This window comes from Phyllopteryx taeniolatus, chromosome 1 (assembly GCF_024500385.1).
Source record: "Phyllopteryx taeniolatus isolate TA_2022b chromosome 1, UOR_Ptae_1.2, whole genome shotgun sequence".
Taxonomy (NCBI): Eukaryota; Metazoa; Chordata; class Actinopteri; order Syngnathiformes; family Syngnathidae; genus Phyllopteryx; species Phyllopteryx taeniolatus.
This window is the reverse complement of record NC_084502.1, coordinates 3,109,825-3,137,640: the sequence shown is the minus strand read 5'-3', so window position 1 is coordinate 3,137,640 and position 27,816 is coordinate 3,109,825. Positions and strand designations below refer to the sequence as shown.

At 45.8% G+C, this 27,816-nt stretch overlaps 2 protein-coding genes across 8 annotated transcripts in view; one reads left to right on the top strand and one right to left on the bottom strand.

Annotated features, from left to right (window-relative positions):
- Positions 1-734: 734 nt before the first annotated feature.
- On the top strand, positions 735-18,566 carry zhx3b (zinc fingers and homeoboxes 3b). Of its 4 annotated transcripts, none has more exons than XM_061751995.1 (7): positions 735-1,253; positions 11,680-12,542; positions 12,638-12,709; positions 13,749-15,206; positions 16,095-16,748; positions 17,498-17,753; positions 17,837-18,566. In XM_061751995.1, the coding sequence occupies exons 2-7, from the start codon at positions 11,832-11,834 to the stop codon at positions 17,845-17,847; spliced, it is 3,162 nt and encodes a 1,053-aa protein (XP_061607979.1). In that variant the 5' UTR covers positions 735-1,253; positions 11,680-11,831; the 3' UTR covers positions 17,848-18,566. The 4 variants fall into 4 exon arrangements, with proteins under 4 accessions (XP_061607979.1, XP_061608067.1, XP_061608147.1 ...); XM_061752083.1 differs by lacking the exon at positions 735-1,253 and adding an exon at positions 5,290-6,073; XM_061752163.1 differs by lacking the exon at positions 735-1,253 and adding an exon at positions 7,593-8,512.
- A 104-nt stretch (positions 18,567-18,670) lies between these two features.
- The window catches only part of plcg1 (phospholipase C, gamma 1), a 28,254-nt gene continuing 19,108 nt past the window's right edge, over positions 18,671-27,816 (bottom strand). For 2 of the 4 annotated variants that reach the window (XM_061751616.1, XM_061751701.1), the window contains exons 25-33: positions 27,372-27,535; positions 27,056-27,152; positions 26,556-26,780; positions 26,315-26,463; positions 25,849-25,963; positions 23,246-23,407; positions 23,070-23,158; positions 20,510-20,793; positions 18,671-20,442 (exon numbers count right to left, since the gene is read on the bottom strand). In XM_061751616.1, coding sequence (XP_061607600.1) covers positions 20,400-20,442; positions 20,510-20,793; positions 23,070-23,158; positions 23,246-23,407; positions 25,849-25,963; positions 26,315-26,463; positions 26,556-26,780; positions 27,056-27,152; positions 27,372-27,535 — 1,328 coding nt within the window. In that variant the 3' untranslated portion in view covers positions 18,671-20,399. The remainder of the gene's footprint in view (positions 20,443-20,509; positions 20,794-23,069; positions 23,159-23,245; positions 23,408-25,848; positions 25,964-26,314; positions 26,464-26,555; positions 26,781-27,055; positions 27,153-27,371; positions 27,536-27,816) is intronic. The other 2 variants (XM_061751788.1, XM_061751876.1) reach the window with 1 other exon arrangement.

Genomic DNA, 27,816 nt, shown 5'->3' with positions numbered 1-27,816 from the left:
TCCACATATTTAGAGTGGATGTAAAAAGTCTACACACCCCTGTTTCAATGCCAACTCAATTGAATTTTGTAATAATTTTTTTTTTTAAAGTATATTTTAGGGGACGGGACATAATAAATAATGTAGTTGCACAAGTGTACACACTGCTGTTGTGTCATAACGTAATTCAACAGTCACATTCAAAGTCATATTTAATGGGACTCAGCACACAGCCCTGCCACCCTGCCATTTTAGGTCCCTCATATAACCCCAAATACATTTTAGATGTTCTAGTAGGCTTTCCCATCCATGTTCATGTCCTTTTTTTGCGTTCACACTGACTGCTATTTCAAACTGTTCATAACTCAGTTGAAAAACATCCCTGAAGCCTGATGCTGCCACCAGCGCGCTTCAGTGTGTAAGTTTCGACTTCTTATGATGATGACGAACGTTCCTTTTGGAGGAAAGGCCAACAAGTGTAACCTTGCTTTCACTAAACACATTCTAATCTCCCAAACGCATGTGGAAAATAAATGTGTCATAGTCCAGTGAAACCAAGGCCAAACCTTTGTGAGTGTGTATGGCTTACGTGGGTTGTTTTGATAAAAAAAAAATATATAATAATAATAATAATACAGTCGTGAGTCACTTATTTGTTTTTCGATGTTTGATTATGATCAATTGTAAAAGGAAGAACGAACGCTAAACGGATTCAACCGGGTCTGCCTCTTTAAGAGAGGTCACCTGGAGGAGACAGGTGTGTAAATGGCCTTTAAGTGGCACTGAACGCGGTTGAACAGCCCCGGGGCCGTTGGAGGGCTGCCCGGCCGATGTTCCTTTTGGGCGGCGGCGGGGTTAAATTGACATGCGGCAAGTCGCTTTCTCTCTGTCGGGCTCTTCACGCCAACTCCGCCGTCAGTGACGTAGGCGTCACGTGCTCGCCTCTTCCCTCTCGACGTCCGCCGTGTTTCCCTTCCTTCCGTCCGCGCGTCCATTGGCTGCGCCGACACTGGAACCAGCACCAAATCAGCAAGGCCGAGCCGGAGAGGGGTCGCGGTCGCGAGCAGCCGCCGGGCTCCAGGCGTCAAGACAACCGGCCGATGGACCGAGCAGCTTCCACCTTGAAGTTACCGTCAATGAGGCGCAGACCTCCGGGCAGTGTGCTTCTCCTTCCGCCGAGCTCCAATCATTGAAAACTTTTTTTTTTTTTTTTTTTTAAATATCTTTTTGCTTTTTTGTTGTTGTTGTTTTGTTTTGTGCGCCGACAACGTGAGGTGAGTGTTGCTTCCTGGTGTGCATTTGTAGAGAGCCCGGTTCACCCTCCGCCCAACTTCGCCGGCCAGCCGCACCGTACGTCGCCTGCTTTAAAATGGCGACAGCCGTCGCGGAGGTGGCGGAGACTCGGGGTTGCTCTCGGGCCGGAGACTCGTCGGCGCTCCCCCCGGTACGGAGGTTCGAACGCGCGTGGAATTGTCGTGCCCACGAAGTTGGGACTCACTCCGCCTGGCGAAGTTGAGCGGAAGGAAGATGAACACGCATCGTTGTGAGAAATGTCGGATGGCGATGACGTTCCCAGCTGATTTATTTATTATTATTTGTTTTTTTACAATTCAATTTAGAATTATTATTATTATTCGGGCACCCAGTTAATTAGTTGCACTTGACTATTTGTGAACAATAAAAAAAAATTATTTGCCGATACAATTTTTCAGTGTGCTATCAAAAGAATTGTTCGAATTTTCTAATCAGTTCTTTTAAAAGTTTTGCAAATACGTGACTGCTTTTTGATTAAATATGTTTGCATTATATTAAATGTGGCTCTCATACTTTTTACCCAGAGTACCACCACAAAAAAATAGTTAGCTCAAAGTGCTCCCATAATAACTAACATTAAAATGCAGAAACATAGTAGGCCTAAGTGTTCATTTAAAAACCGAGACAGAGGTTCTAGTCCTAAAAAATATACCTGTATTTATTATTGTAAACTACTGTGGTATTATGCAGTATAAACGTTAGCGCTGCGCCTGCGCTATCATTTTCCCGTAACGTCGTGCGTGTTGTTTTGTTCACCGTCAAATACTGATGACATCGAAAGCTACCTATAGAAGATGAGAAAAACAACAACATAATGATTCAATTCAAATGTATTGCACATAGAAGTAGAATAAACATTTTATTTAAATGTTTCAAAACTAAGAGTTCTAAAAGATTAAATGCAAATGTACTGTGCTAAAAAGTTAAATACAACTCTATAATGTGAATTGTGCTTGCAAAAAAAAAAACTTAAATAGCCAGTACGCAAAGCTACAAGCTTCATTCTAGTATGTTTTGATTGTATTTTATGTTTGTAAAATGTATTTGTACTCCATTTAATTCAGTGATTTTTCACACACCGCTAGAGCGAACCCGCGCACTGCCCTGTACAATTTTTCGACGTGCTACGAATAAAATTGTTCCAGTTCTCCAATCAGAACGACCTTTTTAAAGTTTTGCAAATCGGCTCCTAACCTTGTGCGCTGTCTGTCGTCATCCTTTGCTTTTGATGAAATATTTTCACAGCAGCTTGATTGTGATGCCCAACAGTCAACAATAAGTTGGCATGTGAGTCATGTCACGATGTCATGAGTGTGTAACTGGGGGATTTAAGAGTTTGCCACGACGGCATTACGGCCTGTGACTCGACGTCGAAGTCGGGATGCGCCGCTGCGAAGGCCAAAACAAGCAAATTTAAACGACACGGACGCACCTCAAGCTAGCAGCGTTTTGTGTTGCTGGAATTCAATAGAATACCGACTGCTTGACTCTCTCTGCACTTGTGTCCTTGGGTCACGTTTTCACCTGGCAGGGGATGTGCGAATGAGAGCTATTTCTGTAATCTTTTGAATTGTTACATTGGTTCATTTGATACGCTCGGTCTTCACTCACGGCTCCTCCGAGCGCCATCCGTTCGGTGACGTCACCCTCCCTCCCTGTGTCATGACGACAATCTATTCGCATATCTCTACCGAGTTGACAAGCGGCTCGGTAGGAAATGCGAGCCGGGAGCCTTTTCACAGTTTTTGCGAGAGAGCACTGATTCAGTCCCATATCCGGCGCAAGCAGGTTTGGGTCAGCAGCAGCGGCGGAGGCGGCAGGGGCAGCCTGCGTTCTGCTCAACTGGCCTGCAGCTTGTGGTGTCAGCCATTTTAGGTCGGACAGCAGAGAGCACGATGCGACGCCATTTTTTTCCTCTCGCTCTGTCTCTCTCTCTCTCTCTCCCTCACGCTCTCTATTCAGCAGCTCGGTTCTGAGAGGCCACAGCAATGCAGCCCTTTGCGAGCCACACAGCCATCTGCTCTGTGACCTGAGAGGATGGGCTGACCCAGTAGGAAACTGCCATGAAGTATTCCCACTGTTGCCAGTGTCGAGCCAGTCATGGGCGGATCTCTCAGAGAGTTGTGATTGTCAGCACCGGAGCAAACTAACCCTTAAGTTGGTGGACAAAGGGAGGTTAGATAGACTTGTGCTTCAACTTTTTATTTTTTATTTTTTATTTTATTTTTTTCCCCCTCTTTTTTCTTTTTTCCCCATTTTATTTTTTATGACTGGGTTTCGGCAGTACCTCGGTCACTTCGGGCCAAGCCCAAAGGTAGATAGCTAGGTAGATCGATACTTTAGTCATCCCGTGAGGCGAACGAGAAGTAATCAAGGCAGATGTCTGGAATGGCAGTCAGACGTGCGCTCAACAGCAAGAGTCGCCCCTGACCAATAACTTTTCCTTGATGACCACACCCAGCTGGGAAGCACCAATATTGTCTAAAATACAACCCCAATTCAAATGAAGTTGGGACGTTGTGTTAAACAAATAAAAACAGAATACAATGATTTGCAAATCATGTTCAACCTGTATTTAATTGAATACACTACAAAGACAAGATATTTAATGTTCAAACTGATAAACTTTATTTTTTTTAGCAAATAATCATTAACTTAGAATTTTATGGCTGCAACACGTTCCAAAAAAGATGGGACAGGGTCATGTTTACCACTGTGTTAAATCACCTTTTAACAACATTCGATAAACGTTTGGGAACTGAGGACACCAATTGTTGAAGCTTTGTAGGTGGAATTCTTTCCCATTCTTGCTTGATTTACAGCTTAAGCTGTTCAACAGGCCGGGGTCTCCGTTGTCGTATTTTAAATTCATAATGCGCCACACATTTTCAATGGGAGACAGGTTGTAACACGTGCAGAATGTGATTTAGCATCGTCTTGCTGAAATAAGCAGGGGCATCCATGAAAACGACATTGCTTGGATGGTATTTTTCTCCAAAATCTGTATGTACCTTTCAGCATCAATGGTGCCTTCACAGATGTGTAAGTTACCCATGCCATTGGCACTAACACAGCCCCATACCATCACAGATGCTGGCTTTTGAACTTTGCGTCCATAACAGTCCGGATGGTTCTTTTCCTCTTTGGCCCGGAGGACACGACCTCCACAATTTCCAAAAACAATTTGAAATGTGGCGGCACGGTGGCCGACTGGTTAGAGCGTCAGCCTCACAGTTCTGAGGTGCGGGGTTCAATCCTCGTCCCCGCCTGTGTGGAGTTTGCATGTTCTCCCCGTGCCTGCGTGGGTTTTCTCCGGGCACTCCGGTTTCCTCCCACATCCCAAAAACATGCATTAATTGGAGACTCTAAATTGCCCGTAGGCATGACTGTGAGTGCGAATGGTTGTTAGTTTCTATGTGCCCTGCGATTGGCTGGCAACCAGTTCAGGGTGTACCCCGCCTCCTGCCCGATGACAGCTGGGATAGGCTCCAGCACGCCCGCGACCCTAGTGAGGAGAAGCGGCTCAGAAAATGGATGGATGGATGGAATTTGAAATGTGGACAGTTCGTTGCAATTGTACATTGAGGAACATCGTCTTGAAACTGTTCGACTATTTTCTCACACACTTGTTCACAAATAGGTGAACCTCGCCCCATCTTTGCTTGTGAATGACTAAGCAACTCAGGGAAGCTCCTTTTATACCCAATCATGGCACCCACCTCTTCCCAATTAGCCTGTTCACCTGTGGGATGTTCCAAACAGGTGTTTGATGAGCATTCCTCAACTTTCTCAGTCTTTTTGCCATGATCATTAATGATCATTTGCTAAAAACAATAAAGTTTATCAGTTTGAAATTTTTTTTTGCCACCTGTCTCAGCTTTTCTGGAACGTGTTGCAGCCATAAAATTTGAAGTTAATGATTATTTGCTAAAAACACTAAAGTTTATCAGTTTGAACATTAAATATCTTGTCTTTGTAGTGTATTAAATTAAATCTAGGTCGAACATTATTTGAAAATCGTTGTATTCTGTTTTTATTTATGTTTAACACAACGTCCCAACTTCATTGGAATTGGTGTTGTAGTCCAGGGATGCTCTGAATGCCCCTACAAGCAAACAAACTTGAATGGTGTGTGCGTGAGTGTGAGAGAGAGTGAGAGAGAGGTGCACACGTTTTGTGTTCCTGAACTGGTTGAGGTGTAGGGGTAGGAGCAGAGGTGGGTAGGAACATGCTACATTTACTCAAGTAGCATTTTTGGATAAATTGTACTAGTCATAGTACTTTTAATGCAGTATAGTTTTTCCTTTTACGCAAGTGTTTATGTTAAGAAGAAACTGTACTTTTACTCCATTACAATGATCTTCATGCCGCTCGCTACCTTTTCATCAATCATTGCTTATCATTTTCTTCGTGTGCGTTCTGTTTTGACTACGACTTCCGCTTTGGGCGCTGTTTGCGCCAATAGAACGCAACCGCTAGTGATGTTTAACTCTAGTTCACCAATCAAACGATACGAGAGTCACATGACCTCACACAACATCTTCCATTGGGCTTCGCGGGCATGGGTATAAACAGTAGATACGCCAGCCCAGCTAATCGACGTGTTTGTGTGGTGGCCATTTTGGGAAGGTCGTCATTCTCATAGAAGCTAATGGTGCGCGACTGTGTTTACTTTTCCGTCGACAGAAACAACAGCTGTCATGCATGTATTATTTGCCTGGCACTGTCTGCCCAAACGTGGATATCCCAGCCCCGTTCTAAGTTGGGAAAACAGCTTGCGGTAAGTTTCAGATGTTTTTTGTTGTTGTTTCGGCTGTGCATATTAACCCACATTAGCCCTATTTTATGGTCATAACTGTAAAACATGCATCTTTTGTAGTTCCTGCTAATATTGCTCGCGGGCGCGGGTGCACCACACACTGCGCATTCACATTTGATTTAGTTATAGTTTTAGTTTAGTATGTGACGATCATGCTCTGACAAATCAGAAGTTACTCATCATTTACTCAGTACTTGTAGTTTTTCCTCTCTTCCTTTGTTACTCTTAATTTTTGGGAGGACTGCTTTTTACTTTCATATTACTTTCAAGTAACAGTACTCTTGAGTACAATATTTGACTACTCTACCCACCTCTGGGTAGGAGGTGGTTGCCATGGGGACAGTAACACACCAGTGGCACTGCCGACCTGTCTCCCTCGGCCAAACATGCTACGAGAAGGAGGAGGAACAGTGGGGAAAGAAGGCGGGCCAGAGGGGAAGTATGGGGCCACGGGGGGTGTTTGTGACGTAAAAAGACAAGCGAGGAAGCTTGAAACCGAGTAAACAAGCAAACGGTGTGCATACATCTCTTAAGGAGAGCATTGTCATCAGCACTAGTGTATCCGCTGCTTAGTGACTGGTATTTTTGCGGCCATGTTATGCAGCCTACTTTCCATGTTACCCTGTGCGTGTGCTATTATTGGCTTATAATACTCTGTGGATTCAGCGCAGGCCTACACAAAAGTCAGGCCAAGGGATGAAAGGAGGTCACGCTGTGCAGAACCGCCAAACAGGAGGGTATGAACCAGGAGGGCAAAAACGTTTTCGTTTGTGTCACCGGGAGATCTGTGACTCTCGCATGCAGGAAAACGAGCTGCCTCGGCACCACCGTAAACAAGCTTCGCAGGCTCTCGCAGGCAGGCAGACAGGCGGGCAGCCGGCCACCCACCCACCCCCGCACCCCACATGCATACGAACGTAAGCACATATGCGCCCTTGCTCAGCCAGCCGCACCTCCATTGCTTCACTCGAAATCTCACAGGAAACCCACACATGCAAATGCTGACACTCAGACGCAGACTCGCCATCCGCCACAACATGTGACATCCAGTTTGACACCGTTGCATTCGTATGCCGTGAGTCAACAAGCCGCCTGAGTGTTTTGTTCATAGCGCAGCCGGCATCCTTTGTTTGCATCCTCACCTGAATCAGGCCTAGAGCACTGGGCTTGATTAGGCAAAACTTTGTGGGACAACTTTGTAGCTCCGTTCATTGCACTGAATTTTACACAATTAAATCTTCATTACATTTTATTATTTTATCCCAAACATATTTGCATGACAATGTGAAAAGCCTAAATTTAGCTTCCGTCCACTGACTGAGGAGCTTCTTGGTTTGGAACATTCCAGTCTGAGCAAGCACAGTGAGGAGGGAAGAGGTGGGGAGGGGGGGGGGGGGGGGGGTTGAGGTGAGGTGGCGTAGTGGGGTGGAGCACTGCGGGATTGTAGTTTGGAGCAAGAAGGGCGCGTCGAAGAGCGGGGGTTGGCAGGGTACGCCGCTTGGAGGGGGGTATCTGGTAGGGAAAATTCCTCTCTGAAACACCTCTGCACTTCCTCCACGACTGTTAACACCCCGAAGTGGCTCCCCATCCCCCACGTCCCGTTCGCTTGCGTTCGTGTCACCCGACGCAGCCACGTAATTGATGACTGAGACTGTTCACCCATGAGCCTTTGTGTCGGTCATGTGACCGGTCCGCCTTGGCAGCTCGATGCCCCCTGTTGCAGAATTGAATGGCAGAGGAGTAGGAGGGGTACACGACAGCCCAAGTCGAGGGTCGTAACTCTCCCTGGGGGTGCTCGAAGGAACAAGGGGCATCGCGTTCCTTCGACAGTAACAAATCTCAGTTGCCAGTTAACCCCTCACGTTCCACGCGGTGCCGCAGCTAATGCCTAAAGCCACGGGTGAAGAAAATATCATCAGGTTCTTCGTAAGTGGCAGACAGTTCAGTTCCTCACTCACCTCACGTGCTGTGAACCAAAGTTTTAGCATTTCAATGAAAAAAATTGATGTTGGCGTATTTGGTGTGTGAAATTGTAGCGTCCCCGTGGAGTGAGCGTTAACTTGTCTGAAACTAACTTACCATGACCTTTCTGTTGTTTGTACAAACTTTTTGTGTGTTTACTTTGTGGGCACAAGAGAGAGAGAGAGAGAGAGAGAGTGAGAATGAAGGCCTTGTTGGTGTTTGGAGAAAGGCAGGTTTCTCACTTGGTCAACATTTTGATTTGGCATATCTACCAGACATTGTGCCTGGAGTAATAAGGGGCAGGACTTTTAAGAGGCTCTTGAATTTACCATTTAAACTAGTGAGCTAGTGAGCGTTTGGTAGGTTTGGCCACTTTGTGCGTGAGGTATCACGTCCAGGCCACAGAAGGAACCATCTTCCAGTACTTCATCACCAGAGGTGGGTAGTAATGAGTTACATTTATACTCTGTTACATTTACACGAGCAACCTTTAGCAGAAATTGTGCTTGTCAACGTTGTCTTGAATGCAACACGCTTTTTACTTCAGTATTTTGGTCAAGAAGAAACGGTGCTTTTACTCCGTGACACTGAGCTACATTCCGCTTGCTACTTCGTGACATCTGACTCCTGCTGACCAATCAAATAAAGCCAGGTAGTCTCATGACTGCATACGGAAGCAAAGTTCCTCAAGTGACTATTTACGTGGAACATGGCAGAAATCTCAGCCCCTGCTCACCCGCGACCCAAGCGAGGATGAGCGATACAGAATAGAAAGAGAACAGCCATCATCTGTGTCTGCCTAAAAATGTCAATATTTCAGCCTACAATAACTCCACTAGGAACTTGCAACAGGCTTTCTCGATCTGTGTTTGCAACAGTGAAACAAACCAGCGGGTCAACCACAGCACGTGAATGAAAACTCCAGTTGGTTCGACCCACTCAGACCAGTTGGAGTGTTCTGGTCTTCACTATCGAAAGCGTTGTGCGCATCTTAAAGGAGCAGAGAGGGGAAAAAATGGTCAGCGATGTATGCACAGCAAAGCACTAAAGATATATATAAAAATAGTAGCAGCAGGACTTGTGTTGTTTTTGAGTAATGAAACGGATGTCTGTATTGCTGGTATGAGAGTAAATCCACCAGTCAGTTTTATATAATCAAATTATATATAATTATAGATTTGATAGTCTTTGCCTCGTGACTCTCTTGTGCTGTTATGTCAACGAGAACCTTACTACATTATATATACAAACCCCAATTTCAATGAAGTTGGGACGTTGTGTTAAACAAATAAAAACAGAATATAATGATTTACAAATCACGTTCAACCTATATTTAATTGAATACACAACAAAGACAAGATATTTAATGTTCAAACTGATAAACTTTGTTTTTAGCAAATGATCATTAATGATCATGGCAAAAAGACTGAGAAAGTTGAGGAATGCTCATCAAACACCTGTTTGGAACATCCCACAGGTGAACAGGCTAATTGCGAACAGGTGGGCGCCATGATTGGGTATAAAAGGAGCTTCCCTGAATTGCTCAGTCATTCACAAGCAAAGATGGGGCGAGGTTCACCTCTTTGTGAACAAGTGCGTGACAAAATAGTCAAACAGTTTCAGGACAATGTTCCTCAACGTACAATTGCAAGGAATTTTGGGATTTCATCATCTACAGTCCATAATATCATCAAAAGGTTCAGAGAATCTGGAGAAATCACTGCGTAAGCGACAAGGCCGAAAACCAACATTGAAGGCCCGTGACCTTCGATCCCTCAGGCGGCACTGCATCAAAAATCGACATCAATGTGTAAAGGATATCACCACATGGGCTCAGGAACACTTCAGAAAACCAATGTCAGTAAATACAGTTCGGCGCCACATCCGTAAGTGCAACTTGAAACTCTATGCAAAGCAAAAGCCAAACACCCAGAAATGCCGCCGGCTTCTCTGGGCCCGAGCTCATCTAAGATGGACTGATGCTAAGTGGAAAAATGTTCTGTGGTCCGACGAGTCCACATTTCAAATTGTTTTTGGAAATTGTGGATGTCGTGTCCTCCGGGCCAAAGAGGAAAAGAACCATCCAGACTGTTATGGACGCAAAGTTCAAAAGCCAGCATCTTTGATTGTATGGGGCTGTGTTAGTGCCCAGGGCATGGGTATCTTACACATCTGTAAAGGCACCTTTAATGCTAAAAAGTACATATAGGTTTTGGAGAAACATATGCTGCCATCCAAGCAACATCTTTTTCATGGACGCCCCTGCTTATTTCAGCAAGACAATGCCAAACCACATTCTGCATGTGTTACAACAGCGTGGCTTCGTAGTAAAAGAGTGAGGGTACTAGACTGGCCTGCCTGCAGTCCAGACCTGTCTCCCATTGAAAATGTGTGGCGCATTATGAAGCGTAAAATAAGACAACAGAGACCCCGGACTGTTGAACAGCTGAAGCTGTACATCGAGCAAGAATGGGAAAGAATTCCACCTACAAAGCTTCAACAATTATTGAATGTTGTTAAAAGAAAAGGTGATGTAACACAGTGGTAAACATGACCCTGTCCCAGGTTTTTTGGAACGTGTTGCAGCCATAAAATTCTAAGTTAATGATTATTTGCTAAAAACAATAAAGTTGATCAGTTTGAACATTAAATATCTTGTCTTTGTAGTGTATTCAATTAAATATAGGTTGAACGTGATTGGCAAATCATTGTATTCCGTTTTTATTTATGTTTAAGACAACGTCCCAACTTCATTGGAATTGGGGTTGTATTTAAGGATTGTCATAAAGTCATGTTCTTGGGCAATATTTGAATTTGCATAATCCTATTATTTTGACATTCATGCTCTTTCAAAAATAAATCGGTGGTTACTTACTATTTACTCAGTACTTGTCGTCTTTGCACTCAATACCTACCCAAAGTCAATTATTTTGAGGACTACTTTTAATTTGACTGGAGTCCCATTATTCGAAAGTAACCTTATTCGTACTTGAGTGGTTTTGTTGGCTACTCTACCCACCTCCTCCGCTCTCCGCCTGAGGGAGGGAGAGCGAAAGAAAGGAGGGATGGTGAAACTCCTCCCCAGGAAGCCTCGCCATTTTGTATGGATACGCAGGATATGGAGGGAAATATTCCCTGATTTGTATCATCAAACCCACCCCAAAGCTAAAGAATATTCCGAGCTACAGTTGACAACTAGACTTGTAACGCAAGTGTTTGTCACAATAATTGTCAAGGTGTGCAAGGGACAGAGGCTCATTTTTTTTTTTTTTCTCAAATGCTCTCTCACTGTGTGTTTGGGGGGGGGGGGTCATGATTGAGGGGCAGTGAGACATAGCAGCACGGGGGAGGGGAAAAGAGGGAGTCAGGCAGGAGCACTCCCAAAAAGTCTTCAGTGAAGAAGCAGAGTGGGCTTGAAAAACTCTCATTCATGAGCCTCATGGCGTAAGGATGCCTTTCAATCATGTTTTGGGGTTTGATTCGTTTCAACGTGGAGAAAGTCACCACATCTTGCTAATATCCTTGCTTTTAGAATCAAGCGCATCTATTTATGAGGCTACTGTATTTTTTTTTAATGTTTTGTTGTCTCCGCATTTCTCCTCCAGGCCGCCATGAGAGCTCCAAGTGGACCTATGAGCATGCTGTGCGCACTCCCGCCCTCGACGCCTGGCCTCTAGGCTGCCAGCAACGAGCCATCCTCCCAATCGCATCCTACTCGCAGTTATTCCAGCGACGCTCCCCACCGTGTGGCCACACCATGGCCAGCAAGAGGAAGTCTACGATACCTTGTATGATCCCCAGCAAAATCAGACACCACTTTGAGGACATGGACATGCCGGTCCTTCAGCGGCAAACTATAACTTCCGGAGGGGGCGCGCACAGCCCGCCGAACCTTGCAGACTCTCCCTTACTGGAGGCAGCAGACCCTCCCGTCGACGACACAGGTACCTACATCTGCAAGCCTTGCAACTTCGAAACCTACGACCTTAACTTGTTCTTAGACCACGTGTACGCCGGGCACCCGGAATTTCGTTCGGACCCGAGCTTCCTCTGTGTGAAGTGTGGCTTTTCGGCGCTTAAGTTTGAGGGCCTGGCCCTGCACAATGCCAGGATTCACCCCAGCATGTTTAATTGCCCTCTGCAGCTGAGAAGGAGGGACAGGAGGGCGGTGGTGGAGCAGACTATAGTACCTGGGACAGATGAGGGCAAAGATAATGAGATTTCCATCACCAAAACACCAATCATGAGGATGCTGAAGGGCAAATCGGAGCCTAAACGAATTGTAGTGTCCCAGCCTTCGTCAGATGCCCTCTCCATTTATGGCTCCAAGGAGACGGTTGCAGTGACACAAGTGGCCCATGTGCCCACAATTGTCCACAATGGAACAAACAAGGTCACACTTCCCTCAGCGATTCAGATCGTCAATGGGTCTGGAGCTTTACCGGTGCTCAAGAGCCCCATCGCCCAGGTAGGTTCACTCCATGCTTAGTTTTACTGTCCTCCTGTTTGATCGATTGGTTTGCAAAAGTCAGTGCATTTATAATATAGGCGGTCTCTGTTCAGAACAAAAGCCTGCATCAATCCTCTGCGACCACAGTTTCCTCAGATGCCTCAACTTCCAAGAATCTCCCAAAGGTAATTCTTGCTTTGATTACAGTGGTGCCTTGAGGTGAGAGATTCATTCGTTCCTTGTAGCGCTCTAATATTATACTTTATAAAAACTTTGACATGATTGAATACAATTTGAAAATGATTCGGTCAGCTTGTTCTCCTGCAATGCACGTTGTGCCGCTCAATCTGGTGTGTGTGCGCAGTGCTTGACGTTCATGTTTTGCTCACCAGCCACTGTGGGTAGTGGTTTCCCAGAGTTTCTAGCCACTCAGCATTTTCACTAGCTGCAATTTTGTTACTGGATAATAGAGGTTATGCGCATTCGGCAAAACACGATGAAGCACTTCCTTCCGATTCAGATGACTGGCAGTGCCCTATATGGCAGGAGACATGGACATTTGTGTTTTACACAAAATATCTTCTGGAGCTGCTAAAGATGACCATATCCCATGTTTAGGCTTCGTGTTAACATATATTTGTAGAACTACATGATGCACATGTATTTCACTTTTGTCCAAAGACATCACAAAACAAAATTTGACCAAGTTTAAGTTCAAACCATCACAGCAGTTCCTAGTTGCTAAGCTATCGCAGCATACACAAGGACGTCCGCTAACCTGTTTTCCGGATTTGGTCAGGTGAAATTCTACATAAAACAGGTTGTGTTATTAAAGATGACTATGGCATGCTTATGTTTACTTGAACTAGATTTACAATGATTTAAGATGTCAATTATCCCTACACAACACACTTAAATCAAGACAACAGAAATGTTTGTTATTATCGAGTGTTCAGCTCGAATAAAATTGTGTGCATGGTTGTGCTCCTTTTATTAAATAAGCATATTTTAATTTCAGCTTTTTTCAATTTGTATTTTCGGCCTCTGCAATATAAAACATGAACTACCCGCCGAAACGTCCGATCGATCGGCGGCTCTTATCTTAAAAAAAAAATAAATGCAAAAGTCAGGTCACTTGTATCTCAAGGCATTTCTGGATGTAGATTAAATATGGATGATTGTCAGCATGTAAAACTCTTCACGTTCCCAACTGTTCGCATCCAGGTGATGATTCCTTTGAGCAGCATCCCCACCTACAATGCCTCCATGGACTCCTCCTCCTTTTTGAAGACCTCCTTCAGCAAATTCCCGTATCCCACGAAGGCGGAGCTCTGCTACCTGACTGTGGTCACAAAGTTCCCCGAAGAGCAGATCAAGATCTGGTTCACAGCGCAGAGACTCAAACAAGGCATCAGCTGGTCTCCCGAGGAGATCGAGGAAGCCAGGAGGAAAATGTTCAACACCATCATCCAAAGCAGCGCACACAATCAGTCGCACAGTCCCGCTCCGCAAACAATCACAGTCCTGGGGGCCACAGGGATCCCTCAAATCCTGCAGGGCTCTCTCGTCAGCCAAGGGGGTGTCCTCGTCACGCAGCCCATGATGGCCAACGGTCTTCAGGTCAACGGCACCCCTGTAGCGCTGGCCGTCACACCCAAGCCCCAGGCGGCGGCCCGACCTATGATGCAGGCCCGACCCGCCGCGGCGCTAGTGGCCGACAAGGGCGCCGGCATGATGGTGGGGGCGGTGGCCAGCGGCGGTACGGGAAGCAACATCATCGGCAGCAGTAAGAGCAGCAGGAGTGGAGGAGGGGCCGCGAGCAACGTCATTAGCAGCAGCAGCCAAGCTAGCGTCATCAATCTCACTCTGGGGAACAATAACCACGGCAATGCAAAGGTGAGTAGCGCCACTGTGAAATGCCACAGCGGTGCCAACGGCAAGAACAAAACCCATGTCGGCAAAAGTGCAAACCCCCTCAAAGTCAATGTAGACGGCAAGCCTTCAAATGGCAGCAGCGCAACAGACGACAGTGGGCAAAAGAGCAAAGACTCGAGTGGTAGTCGGAACAAAAACGACGCCTCTTGCGCCAGTGCAGATGACGCGGACCTAAGCGCAAGCAACTCCTTCAAAATGGACGAGGCTTCGTCCCCTTCCTCCAAATCCTCGTCGCCGTCTCCTGCGGCGGGCGCCTCTGGCAGCTCCCTGAGCTCCCGCAGCATCAACGCGTTCCTGGACCCGAGCTTTTGCAAGGGCAAGAAGTCCCAGGAGCAGCTGGGCACTCTCAAGGACAGTTTTCTGAGCAACCCGTACCCCGACCAGGAGGAGGTGGACCGCCTCATCTCTCTGACGGGGCTCACGGTGCGGGAAGTCCGCAAGTGGTTTAGTGATCGACGCTACCACCTTCGCAACCTCAAGGGCCCGCGCTCCAGCACGGGCGCGCCGAACAAGTCGGCAGGGAGCGGCGCGGCAGACGGCGACGCGGGCAGCCCCGGACCCGTCGACCTGTCGGAAAACGGCAGCGGCACCTACTCTGGCGCAAAAACGGCGGAGCACAGTTCCGCTCCTCTGAGCCCGACGTCAACGCACACTCCCACGTCTCCCGTCACGCCCTCGCGCAGACTGCCCAGATCACCTTCTCCCGATTTCACCGTCGTCCGCTACAAGGAGAGAGAACCTCACCAGGTGAGCATGGCCACAAAAGACGATGCGAGCCACTTGGGCAACTTACATCCCAGGATAACTACAGTACATGGCGAAAAACTGAGTAATTGCCACTAGTGTAAAAATACCGCACGGAGGAAAATCCCATTTGAAATGAAAGATGTCTCTCTAGCTGAGTTCCTTTTTCATGAAAATCTTTTTTCAAAGGCCAACAACGAAAAATAAGAGTGCCTTTCACTGAAAATCCAACCTTCAAACTATTCACGGTCCCCGGCTTGGAGTAGAAAGCATGTAAAGAAGCCGCTGGTATTTTATCTTTCATTACAGCCACGTTGGCGCCGCACACGAGACAAACAGGTGTGTCTTTTATTCTCATGAAAAGTCAAAAACAAGTCAAACGAGTTATTTTATTTTGATCATGTCTATATTATTTTTCTGATCATATTTGACATTTTGCATGTGTCCCTCAAATTGCTGTCCACCCTGTCATTATGGGGTAACCCGCTAACATTTTCAGTGACATTACGACCAACATTTATTTTTCTTCAATGGAGGCCCAAACTGTGGCTACTTGCAGATTGCTCATTGCCATTCTAACAGCATAGCATATACAGTACTTAAGACAATGAATATGAAGTTCAATGGAAAATCTGTACTTTGTGTTTCTGCATGCGCTCTTGTTGCGGAGTATAATTTCTAGCACATGTTCATTTGTTAGCCAAATCCCTCATGCTCGCAGGAGCAGCAGGTCAGGCAGATAACCGTTTAAGAAATTGCTACAAAAATCTTACTATGAGAATACACGATGGTTGTTTGTCACAGAATCACAGCTACTGCTAGCGATCACTGATGCTTCGTCTGCTCAACTTGGTTAGAAAGTGACTATTCTTGCCCGATTGTTTGGTCTAGATCAAAGCGCTAGAGGCCAGCTTCGCTCAGGACACCGAGCCTTCAGGAGAAGAAGTGGACAGACTGCGACGTGAGACCAAGATGACCCGAAGGGAGATCCATAACTGGTTCACCGAGAGGAGGAAGAAAGCAGCAGCGGCCGAAAAAAGGAAAGAGGAGGCGGCGCGAGCATTGGGCTGCGGGACGGACGCTTATGGAGAGGAAGGACTAAATGACGACGCTTCTGGAGAACTCAAAGTCAACCCCATTAAGATCAATTTGAAGATGCTGAAGGTGACCGAGGCCAACGGCAAATCGGAGGATGAAGTGCCGGACGGCCCCAGCGGAAGCGCTCAGTCCAGCGCTCCTGCCAACCCGAAACCCGTCGCGTTGCGAGGTAAGAAAACGGCGGAGCAGCTGCACCTGCTCAAGCAAGTCTACGCGCGAACGCAGTGGCCCAGCGCCGCTCAGTACGACGAGCTCCTCTCGGGCACGGGGCTGCCCCGGCCCGACGTGGTGCGCTGGTTCGGGGATTGTCGCTACATGCAGAAGAGCAGCCAGCTGAAGTGGTTGGAGGCTTACCAGAACATGGCCCTGGAGGAAGATCTAAACCAGGACAAGGGGCACCTCCTCCATGCCCACCTCGACGGCCACGGCAGTCAGGAAGAGTCGCAGGTACTGACGACAAACGAGTAGAGAATTTGCACAATGGGTCAAAGGTCATTCACAGTGGCAGGAGTTAGTTAAGTTATAAATTACAATTAGTGATACATGTTTGAAGATAATTGCTGAAAACGTGCAAAGATATGTGGTACTCAACTGTGGCGATATACCATTGAACTGTTTTTCCACTCGCACTGTTTTCATCTCAGTTTTCTGGATTTTTGGGGGTGCGCGTCTAAAACGCCCAGTGACGGACTTGGGCGTCCGGTATGAGTTGCCCCTCGCCCACTATAGAAGAACTCGGGCGCCTTCGTTCACATCAGCTGTTATTCGCCACAGTTTCAACTTGTTAGCCTACAACCCAAAAATGTCTGCTTGCGTGGCCGCTTTAGAGCGCCTCATTGTCAGCCGTGAGTGCGTCCACGTCGCGGCGAGAAGGCGAAAGAGCAAGTGGGAGGGGGAGGGGCTCACATATGAAAGCCAGCATGTGGACAAGGGCTGCGTACTTAGCATTTCTTTTTTTTTTTTTTTCCCCCCAAATTAAAAAATATCAAGATTTCAGGGTTGTTAACAAGCTTGTGTGTCAACTTCATGAAGTTGAACTTCATTTCACTAAAATTAAGATTGAAAGTAACTTCAGAGGGTTTCTGTGTGGAATTTCTTGCTCATGTTATTAAAAAAAAGAATAGCATTGAAATGATTGATTATTGTGCAAATCTTGGTTGGGATGAGTGGTACTGACCGCATCTTTCTGGCTGCAGTTACAGGAACTGTCAAAGGTGACCGGTTTGACAACAGATCTGGTGAGACATTGGCTCGTCACCAGGGCATCTGCGGCTCGACCGGAGCAAGCGTCTGGGCCGAAACCGGCGCCGGGCGTCACAGTCGAGCCGCCGTCGGCAGTCTCCTCCCCTCTGGAGCCGCACCCGAAAGCAGGGCGTGACGAGAAAATAGAGCAGTCGCTGTGCGGACAAGCTGGGGAGGGCGATACTCCCAAGACTGTTGTTTGTACTGAAGGTAGTTTCTGCGTCTTCAAATCTAATTTAAGATGTAGTTACACTCTTAATGGTATTTTTTTTTTACTGTCTGAATGACTACAGGAGCAGATTGAGGTGGTGGATTTAAAAACATGACAGGATCGCTGGATGGGAATGGGCCTTCAAACCTTTCGTCCCCCACCTCAATGGGCAGATGTGACCTCAGCCGTTTCGTGAGATGGACACAAAAAAACTCCGGCCCACCCTTTTGTTTTCTTCATGCCCCTTCCAAGATCCTGCTGTCCACCATGTTCCTTAATGGCAGTTTGAGTAGTAGTGGAAGAAAAAGTGACGGTACAATAATAACTAGTGTGGTGGGGACCCACAATTTGTGAGGTTTAGCCGCGTGTGTCATTCACTGTAGTTTGCTGCTGGATGAGTTTCCTGAAGCCTTAAAAGTAAAAACATCGCCGTCTTGCACACACTCTGGACTCGTGAAACGTGTAAGTGGGGCTCATCATTGCATCGAACGACAAAATAAGCACTGAGGGGGTTTTTCTGACATTGTCCATTCATTTGTACATACTGTAAAAAAATATATATAAAAGGATGAGATGCATGCATCTTAAGCAGGCAAGAACACAAAACACTGACAAGTGGGGGAGCGTTTGTATGGCACAAGTGCTCCTTTACATCCTTGACGTGTTTGAACGTTTATTTTTATGGAGGGTTTTTACATTACGTACATTTGACTGCAAAAGAACAGAACTTTTCCAGAGTTCCCTACTTAGGTTTAATGTATCATTTTTACAGGTGGTATTTGCAGAATAAACTGAATGTCATGAAAGGTTTACTCCATGTCTCTTTACTCAAAATTGAAGCCGGTAAACAAGATTACCAAATCACAACTCAAGTCTTGACTAAATAGCATTTTCATGCAGAGAAACTAGAACAGCGTTGTATAAAGCAGTATTTTATTTACTTCTCAGGCTTGAATATGTTTATGAAAGGCAAAATTAAAATGAATACTTTTCCTCTCCATAGTTTAGGCACATAACAGAAAGGCGAGACTGTCAAGTGAGGAAACAAAAAAAGACACTTAAGGGCCCTGCACACACACACACATTTCGCAGGTGTTGTGGGACTCTCATCAGTTTGACCTCTTACTGTATGAACCTTTTTTAAATAAAAAAAAAAAGGCAAGACAAACAAAACACAAAAAAATAAAAAATTATTGGAGGGCGCAAGGCAACGTTTTGTCGACATTGCGCATTGCTGAGACCCGGTCAGTCAAAACAGGTGTTTACCATGTCGCTGCAGGTGAACGTTGGGGACTGTAGACAGACATTTGCAGTAATGAAGCAGACGGCTGGTTGGGAGAGGCCGCACGGGGTATGCAGTCACACACGCATGATGCTGAAAACTTTCAGTGGGACAACAAGTGTTCCCGAGCATCCCTGCTCTCGCCTCATTATACCTTATGGCTTGGGTGTGTCTCCGTGGCCAGACACCGAGCGACAATACTGACTTTACGTCACAACAGAGAAAACAAAACTGGGAACGTCGTATACAAGCTCCGAGTGGACCCACTGAAGGCACCTTGACATCCTTTGAGTGTACAAACATGCAGAAGGCGTGAATGAAGACGCTTGTTTACATTTAAATGAAAGCACAGCGGCAGTGCAACTTGGAATCTCTAAAACGCATGATGGCAGTGGTGAAACATATTAAACATGGCATATTTTTCCCCACTTCCAGGTGGGTAAACCAAAAAAAAAAAAAAGACTAACTTTGGCAACACGTTCACAATAGTGGAGGGTTTTCTGATCACCACATTTTCACTGTTTGGCCGTGAAGACGTGATGATAAAAATACGCTTTGCTGACATGAATCCAATACCGGCATCACAATTGCTCTAATGCGCGACCGGCCGGACAATTTGGGCAAACGAAAGATCACCCGATCGAGCCCCGAGGCCGATCTCTGAATGTGCCAGATTGCCTGCCTTGTAACGTGAAAATTAAATCATGTGCAATTTTTGTTTGGAATGTAACAAAAAAGAAAAGAAAATGGCTATGTCTGCTGTCTCACCAGCTATGACTTCATCCTGATTCCTTTCCCCCAAAATGAAAAGTCAAATATGTAAGAGGGAGGTGCACAATGTCCTCCGAAGCACAGAGATGTTAAAAACAGTCGCAGAGCCCTCGTGTTTTACACATATACATAAAAAGGAAACGGAAAGGTCACATTATGAATGCTTAAATAATTGGAATAATTAAAAACAAGGGAGACGGGAGCTCTTTGAGAGCAGGAGGGGTGCCGCTGTCCTCTAGTCGATAGCGCAGCAGGAATAAATACATTGAGTTCATGTTGTTGTTTACATACGGAGATGAGTAAACAACCTGGAACAGAAAGCAGTTTCAAACTTTCGCTCTCAGGAAAGACGAGCGAGAGCAGCTGGAACGTCTTTCTTCTTCTTCCTGTGTGCAGCAGCCAGTATCCTCTCTGGTGTCACGGTTGGGGGGTTGGGGCGCCGTGCGTGCTGCCTGAAATGTAGGCCAAAGCGGTGGCGGGCGTTTCCATGGAAACAGTGTTCACAGCAGTCAGTGACATCATCAGTACGGGCAGAGGCATGCGGATGAGGGAAGGGGGCAGCTCAGGGCGGGGTCGGGCTGGCTTTTTGGACTTAGACGCGGTTCTCTCCACCCACTCGGGTCCGCCGCAGCATCCTGAGGGAGAGACGAAGACGAGAGTCACCTCTGGAACTTTCTAAACCTCCTCCGCCCCACCACGTACCTTCTGTTCTGCGTGTCCATGTGGTCCAGCAGCGGCTCCTGGGACACCCTGAAGTCGTCGAGGGCCGACTGGTAGCGGGAGTCGAAGGAGGCGTCCCTGCCCCTGTACGCCGCCGCCACAGCCTGGCCCGGCGACTGCGGCACGGGGGAGACGTTGGAGGACGTGGACGACACCGAGCTGCGGTCCCCGAATCGTTCCCGTGCGGCTTGGGACGCCGCGGAGCTCGACGAGCTCACGGAAAACGGGAGCACAATATCGCCATTTTCATTCTGAGGGGAGAGGTGCTTTAGGACACGGGTGTCAAAATCAAGACCTGGGGGCCAGATACGGCTCGCTGCATCATTTTATGGGGCCCGCTTTAAAGCAAATCATGTGCGTCTGCTTCGTGGGTTTCTTGCTAAAATGGGAACGTTAATTGCAAATTGTCTTCACTTTGAATGTTGAGATACTGTAAGCATTTTTTGTTACCAAACCCAAACAGTTGAACAAACTACTTTCCTCATTTTTTTTTAACTACTTATCAAATTCCAATGAAGTTGGGACGTTGTGTTAAATAAATAAAAACAGAATACAATGATTTGCAAATCATGTTCAACCTATATTTAATTCAATACACTACAAAGACAAGATATTGAATGTTCAAACTGATAAACTTTGATTGTTTTTTATCAAATAATCATTAACTTAAAATTTTATGGCTCCAACACGTTTAAAAAAAGCTGGGACAGGTGGCAAAAAACACTGATAAAGTTGAGAAATCCTCATCAAACACCTGTTTGGAACATCCCACAGGTGAACGGGCTAATTGGGAACAGGTGGGTGCCATGATTGGGTATAAAAAGAGCTTCCCTGAATTGCTCGGTCATTCACAAGCAAAGATGGGACAAGTGCATGAGAAAATAGTCGAACAGTTTAAGGACAATGTTCCTCAACGTACAATTGCAAGGAATTTAAGGATTTCATCATCTACGGTCCATAATATCATCAAAAGGTTCAGAGAATCTGGAGAAATCACTGCATGTAAGCGACAAGGCCGAAAACCAACACTGAATGCCAGTGACCTTTGATCCCTCAGGCGGCACTGCATCAAAAACCGAGATCAATGTGTAAAGGATATCACCGCGTGGGCTCAGGAGCACTTCAGAAAACCAATGTCAGTAAATAAAGTTCGGCGCTACATCCGTAAGTGCAACTTGAAACTTTACTATGCAAAGCAAAAGCCATTTATCAACAACACCCAGAAACGCCGCCTGCTTCTCTGGGCCCGAGCTCATCTAAGATGGACTGATGCAATGTGGAAAAGTGTTCTGTGGTCCGACGAGTCCACATTTCAAATTGTTTTTAGAAATTGTGGACGTCGTGTCCTCCGGGCCAAAGAGGAAAAGAACCATCCGGACTGTTATGGACGCAAAGTTCAAAAGCCAGCATCTGTGATGGTATGGGGCTGTGTTAGTGCCAATGGCATGGGTAACTTACACATCTGTGAAGGCACCATTAATGCTGAAAAGTACATAGGTTTTGGAGGAACATATGCTGCCATCCAAGCAACGTATTTTTCATGGACAGCCCTGCTTATTTCAGCAAGACAATGTCAAAATTGTCATTCTGCATGTGTTACAACAGCGTGGCTTTGTAGTAAAAGAGTGCGGGTACTAGACTGGCCTACATGCAGTCCAGACCTGTCCCCCATTGAAAATGCGTGGCGCATTATGAAGCGTAAAATACGAGAATGGAGCCTCTGGAATGTTGAACAGCTGAAGCTGTACATCAAGCAAGAATTGGAAAGAATTCCACCTATAAAGCTTCAACAATTAAGTGTCCTCAGTTCCAAAATGTTTATTGAACGTTGTTAAAAGAAAAAGTGATGTAACACAGTGGTAAACATGACCCTGTCCCAGCTTTTTTGGAACGTGTTGCAGCCATAAAATTCCAAGTGAATGATTATTTGCTAAAAGCAATAAGGTTCATCAGTTTAAACATTAAATATCTTGTCTTTGTAGTGTATTCAATTAAATATAGGTTGAACATGATTTGCAAATCATTGTATTCTGTTTTTATTTATGTTTAACACAACATCCCAACTTCATTGGAATTGGGGTTGTATGTTATGGAGGATTTTAGAGATGTTTGAGTTGCGCGTTTTTTCTTTTTGGAAAATTCCACTAGCAACTCTAATGCTTCGGTGCAGTATGAGGTATGAAGCTATGGAGGTAAATTTGCATGCAGATGAATTTCCGCCTATAAGACTATAGTCAGCTCATCGATTTATTTCCTGCATCACTCCTTTGAAAAACAGTTTGGGAAAGAGGATGGTAACTGCAGTTGTTTGCTTTTGTGAAGTATTGAAGGATTTTTGTCTGCTCGGGGGGTCGGCGTGAGGTCTATCCTGCAATTTGTATTTGCGTCATGGCAGTGTGAAGAGGGAAAAAAACAAATACAAATCAGGCCTCTTTCAAACGTGGATGAAGACACGGGCAATAGATATTGGCACTAAAACGAAAGTGTAGATCTGCAGCATAAATCCAGACTAACTGGCTCAGCGCATACAATAAATTCTTACTCTTCCTCTGACGATGTCCATGTGGACCAACAACGAAGCCAACTCCAGATCCTCGTTGAAGCTGTTCTTCAGCGGGACTGACCGATAACCTGGCACAAGGTAGATGAAAGATGACTACGCTATGGAATGGGAGCAGTTGATTGGAACTGGACCGGCGGCAGCGCTGCTGTGCGTACCCGTCTTCAGGCTGTGAATGGGGAACGTGGCCTGAGCCAGGAAGTTCTGATCACTGAACATGTCGATCTCGTAGACCACAAAGCGCAGGAAGGCAAAGGCTGAGTTGCATACTGCGAACCGGAATGGCTTTCTGGGCCACGTGGGGTTCAGACCATTATCAGCTGGAACAGGAAAAAAAAATAAAAATAAATAATAATAATAAAAATTTAAAAAACAGACAGAACCAATGAGGAATCCCACATGCAGCTTTGGATAAAACACAACAGTACAAATATGGCAGGTGTGGGTAGAAGTTTGTCTCCTCAACAGCAGAGAGTACTAGGCGTTAATTTCAAGGAACTTGCTATTGAAGAGTTTCTTTTTGGAGTTATGGGAGGAGCTAAATGGGACAGTGGGTGACTGATTAGCACATCTGCCTCACAGTTCTGAGGACCGCGGTTCAAATCCTGTAGAGTTTGTTTCCTCCCACATCCTAAAAACATGCAAGGTTGGTTGACTGAAGACTCTCAATTGCACAAAAAGACATGATTGACCTTTATTGATATAACTTTCACAAATTACGAACAATTCATGCTTTTTAGTATTGTTACACTACCTGTCTGCGTCTTACTACAGTGTTTCTTTGTGAATATTCGTTACCTGAAAGTAAATCCCTCCTGTGACTTCTAATGCTGATTTTTGCTAGCCCGTCAATAGCGTTTTTCATTGAGTGTCATCATTATTTGTTGTTTTTAAACATACAATGCATGTAATTATTTTTGCCGCGCGTTTGTTTTTATAGTAAACTCCAATTGGGGTGTAAATAAACAGCTTAAAGCACACTAAAGGAGGGCAGAATAAAAAATGTCACACACTTGCTGCAAGCAACACAAGGTGTGTTTAGGGTGCTTTCACAACACAGGAACTGACTACATACACAACACGCCGTTCGGCACAATCGTTTTTCTTCGATTAGAATGTTTTTATGATCATGAGAAGCCAAAATCGAAATGACGATTAATCCCCCAGCCCTGTTTACTAGTCTGACATAAACCTTCAGGACAGCTGGAGTAAGAGCGACGTCAGCTGTGTGGAGACTCTTTAAGGTAAAGGACGCTTAAGTCGACAGTCATGAAAATTACGCGGTGCAAAATGGATGATGAACTCTGTAGGCAGCCACCCTGCAAGTTTCGGCGGTGGGCCGTCCTGCAAGCACAGTTTCTCGAGCCTCGCTCCACACTGTTCGGCGTCGACCAAGCCAACCTTGCTCCCGTTCCAAACCGTGGTGGAGGAGGGCGGACCTGCAGCGACGCGCTGCGGCACGTCGGCCGCCCTCCTCCACCTCGATGCCCCAGAGGCTACCTGGTTCATGCTGCAGTCAAACTGTTAATGGCTCATTACATCAGTTAAAGTTCGTTTGATCGCGCCGCCGTTACTTGAATAATTCAAGAGCTAAGACATGCGAACGAGCACCAAGCCCCGGGGACGAGTGCATTGATCAGATCCAAAAGCCCCCCCCCCCCACATCGGGAAGTGGCCTCGGCAGATTGGGCGGTGACCAGAGATAACCTCAACTGCTGGCCCTCCGTGGCGGCGAAGTCTAATTTGAGTGTCTGTGCTATTAACTTCCGATGAAGTTTTCTGTGCCTACCATGGGGACAATAGATAGATGAAAACAATAATAAAGTTATAGCAAATACTGCAGAGAGGCTTCTCTTCATACAAAAAACTTTTTATAAAAAGATTCCAAAGTATATGCATCACTTCAGTTGCCCTGCCACAGTTGTACTTTAAAACTGAAATGCTTTGTGTTACAGGCCACATTTCGGTAAAACGTGTGGCAAGACTTCTCAACTTTCTCAGTCTTTTTTGGAACGTGTTGCAAGCAGTTGGATGTTAAACATTCAGCAATGACAAGCTGTTACTCTAAAAAGTGTTGTATTTGAGTAGAACTGATGGGACACTCAAAAAAAGATTGTGTTTTTGAATACCTGTATTTGTTTGGAAAATTTTAAGATTTTCACAGAACAGCAGGCGGTAACAGCATTAACAAGTAGCGGCACTTAGTATCGGTGACTATTCAAATGCAAGTACTTTGTCTGAAAAAAAGTGCTCCCGTACATTTTTATGACCGCTGCTGTAGTTCTTTGTTACAATCAATAATATAGCACAGATGGGGTGGAACCACTCACTATTCGATACAGAGTTAGACAAAGGAGCACACCCCAACAGACTTCTTAGAAAAGCTTTTTTCTTTTCAGAATCAATATTCTCTTGCTAGACTTCTGATTTTTCCCTCTGCTTGTAATACGGTCCACCCATCCGTTGCGTTCGTGCTGGCACCTAGCTCAGCTAACTCTGGGCAAGAGGCAGGGTACACCCTGAACTGGCCGACAGCAAATTGCAGGGCACATACAGTATTGACACACAACTTTTTGCACTCACATTCACACCGAATTTAGTGTCTTCAATCAACCTACCATGCATGTTTTCGGGAAGAAACCCGGAGAAACCCCACGCAGCCATGAGGAGAACATGCAAACTCCACACAGGCGAGGAGCAATGGGACATTGTCTTTGTCTAGCCAAGAACAAGCCACATCTTTTGAGTTACGACTCCATACCTTCTGAGTCCGTTTTTTGCTTGACGCTGTCAAACTCGGCCCCACACACCTCAATCTCGATTAGAGGACAAACAATGCCACGACCGTGCTTGGGTAGATGCCTTGCACCCAACACCTTTAAAAAGAGAAGTTAGTTAATACTTTCTCGTATCTCACAAAATAGACTTACAAAGTGTGTTACATGTTAAATAGAGATGAACAAACATTATGCAATAAATACGGTGCTGTGAAAACAAGTATTGGCCCCTTTCTCAAATTCTTATATTTTTGCAGATTCCCCACTTCGTTTAAGATCATCAAACTAATTGTAAATATCAGACAAAGACAATATCAGTGCAAGAATGGCCACATCGAATATGACCCCAAAGTTTCTCAAACTGGGGTGCACATCTTTAGAACGTGAACAAGGTGAAGAAATAGTCCCTTTAAATCTAATTTCCTCCTGACATCCCACAGAAAGACGCACCTCGATCTGAAGAGTAACTTCCTCGAGGCCCCGCACTGTGTGCCTGTCAAAGGGATCGAAGTTATCGTCCCTCATGATGGGGGCCTGGATGACGTAGCCGCTCCGCCCGTTCAACATGAACAAGGCCTGGTTCATCTGCATGGGCTTGTCTGGACAGGAGACAGCACGCGTGGAAAAATATAGTGACACGCGTTGATTGTGACGCAATTGAGCAACTTGATGGAAACAAAACGGTGCATACCTGCTGTCTGGAAGTTAAGCGCCACAAGCTGCGAGCCGCACAGCCACATGGGCAGAGGGTCGTAGTTGGAGGAGTCCAGTCTCTGGCCTCGCGGGTAGATCCTGGACAGCTGCAGTCGATTGTACTGCAGGAACCTCTTCCCTTTGATCTTATTGACGTACTTCTCTGCCTTGGTCTCGGGAAAGGACGACATGTCCCGGAAACAGGCGCGCTCCGTGCCGATTTCTACACCATGCAGAGAAACAAGGACAGACTCGCTTGGACTGGTGTTGGTACAGGATAGGGACGGAATCCCGTAAAGCGAAAAACTGTGAGCAATTGACACCCCAAGAAAATGAAAGAAAGAGCACAAAATACACTGGGGGGGGGGGGGGGGGGGGGGGGGGGGATTGCTGAGGATAGTTATAATAGAAAAAAAACACAAATAAGTGAATTTGTGAGTAGTGAACCACGAATCAGTTCACTGTATCATCACTGACTTAAAGTTGTGTACCACTTACTGTCTTCATCAAATGGCACAGGTCTACAGTAGACGACCAGGTCGGATAACTCCAGTGCAATCTTCTTCCTCCTCTCCATCATCTTTCCCTCCTCCAGCTGTGCAGACACACACACACACACACACAGACACACACACAGTTGACATAAGCATACGGCCGAAGCCAACTGCACAATGACACACAGTCTGACGTATCTGCAGCTCAGATGGTTGTCTGTCACTTTGCAATCACAGAAATAAACCCTAGTCAGATTAGTACAGTGGCAAAAGAGCTGCCTATCAAAGTGAGGCTCTCCCCACAGCCATGTGACACACACCTTGGCCTCCGAGGTCATCGCCACCTCTCGGATCTTGACCACCCATTCCTTTAATTCCTCCTGACTGCTGGCAGCAACTTCCAGCACCAGGCCCGTCCGCATGGCCGTGGTCGGCACCAGGGAGAAGACGTGCGGCCTGCTTCCTTTTCCGTCGGGCCGGACAACTGTAACGGATACAAACATACATACAAGTCAATAACAAAGTGGAGAGTCCTGTCTCCAAATTTGACAGCATCCCCTCTGTTAATTTCAATTTCTGTATTCACATGTATGTTTGATTACTTAAATCGTGAAGAAAAATGATGAGGACAAATTCTGCAATATTTAATGGTGTAGTTAAAATACAATATCAAAAAACCTTGCACAGAAATCTTACAGACATGTACATCAAACCAAATAATAGAATATACTAGTACATTGTTTCCCTGTACTTTTCAAAATCACT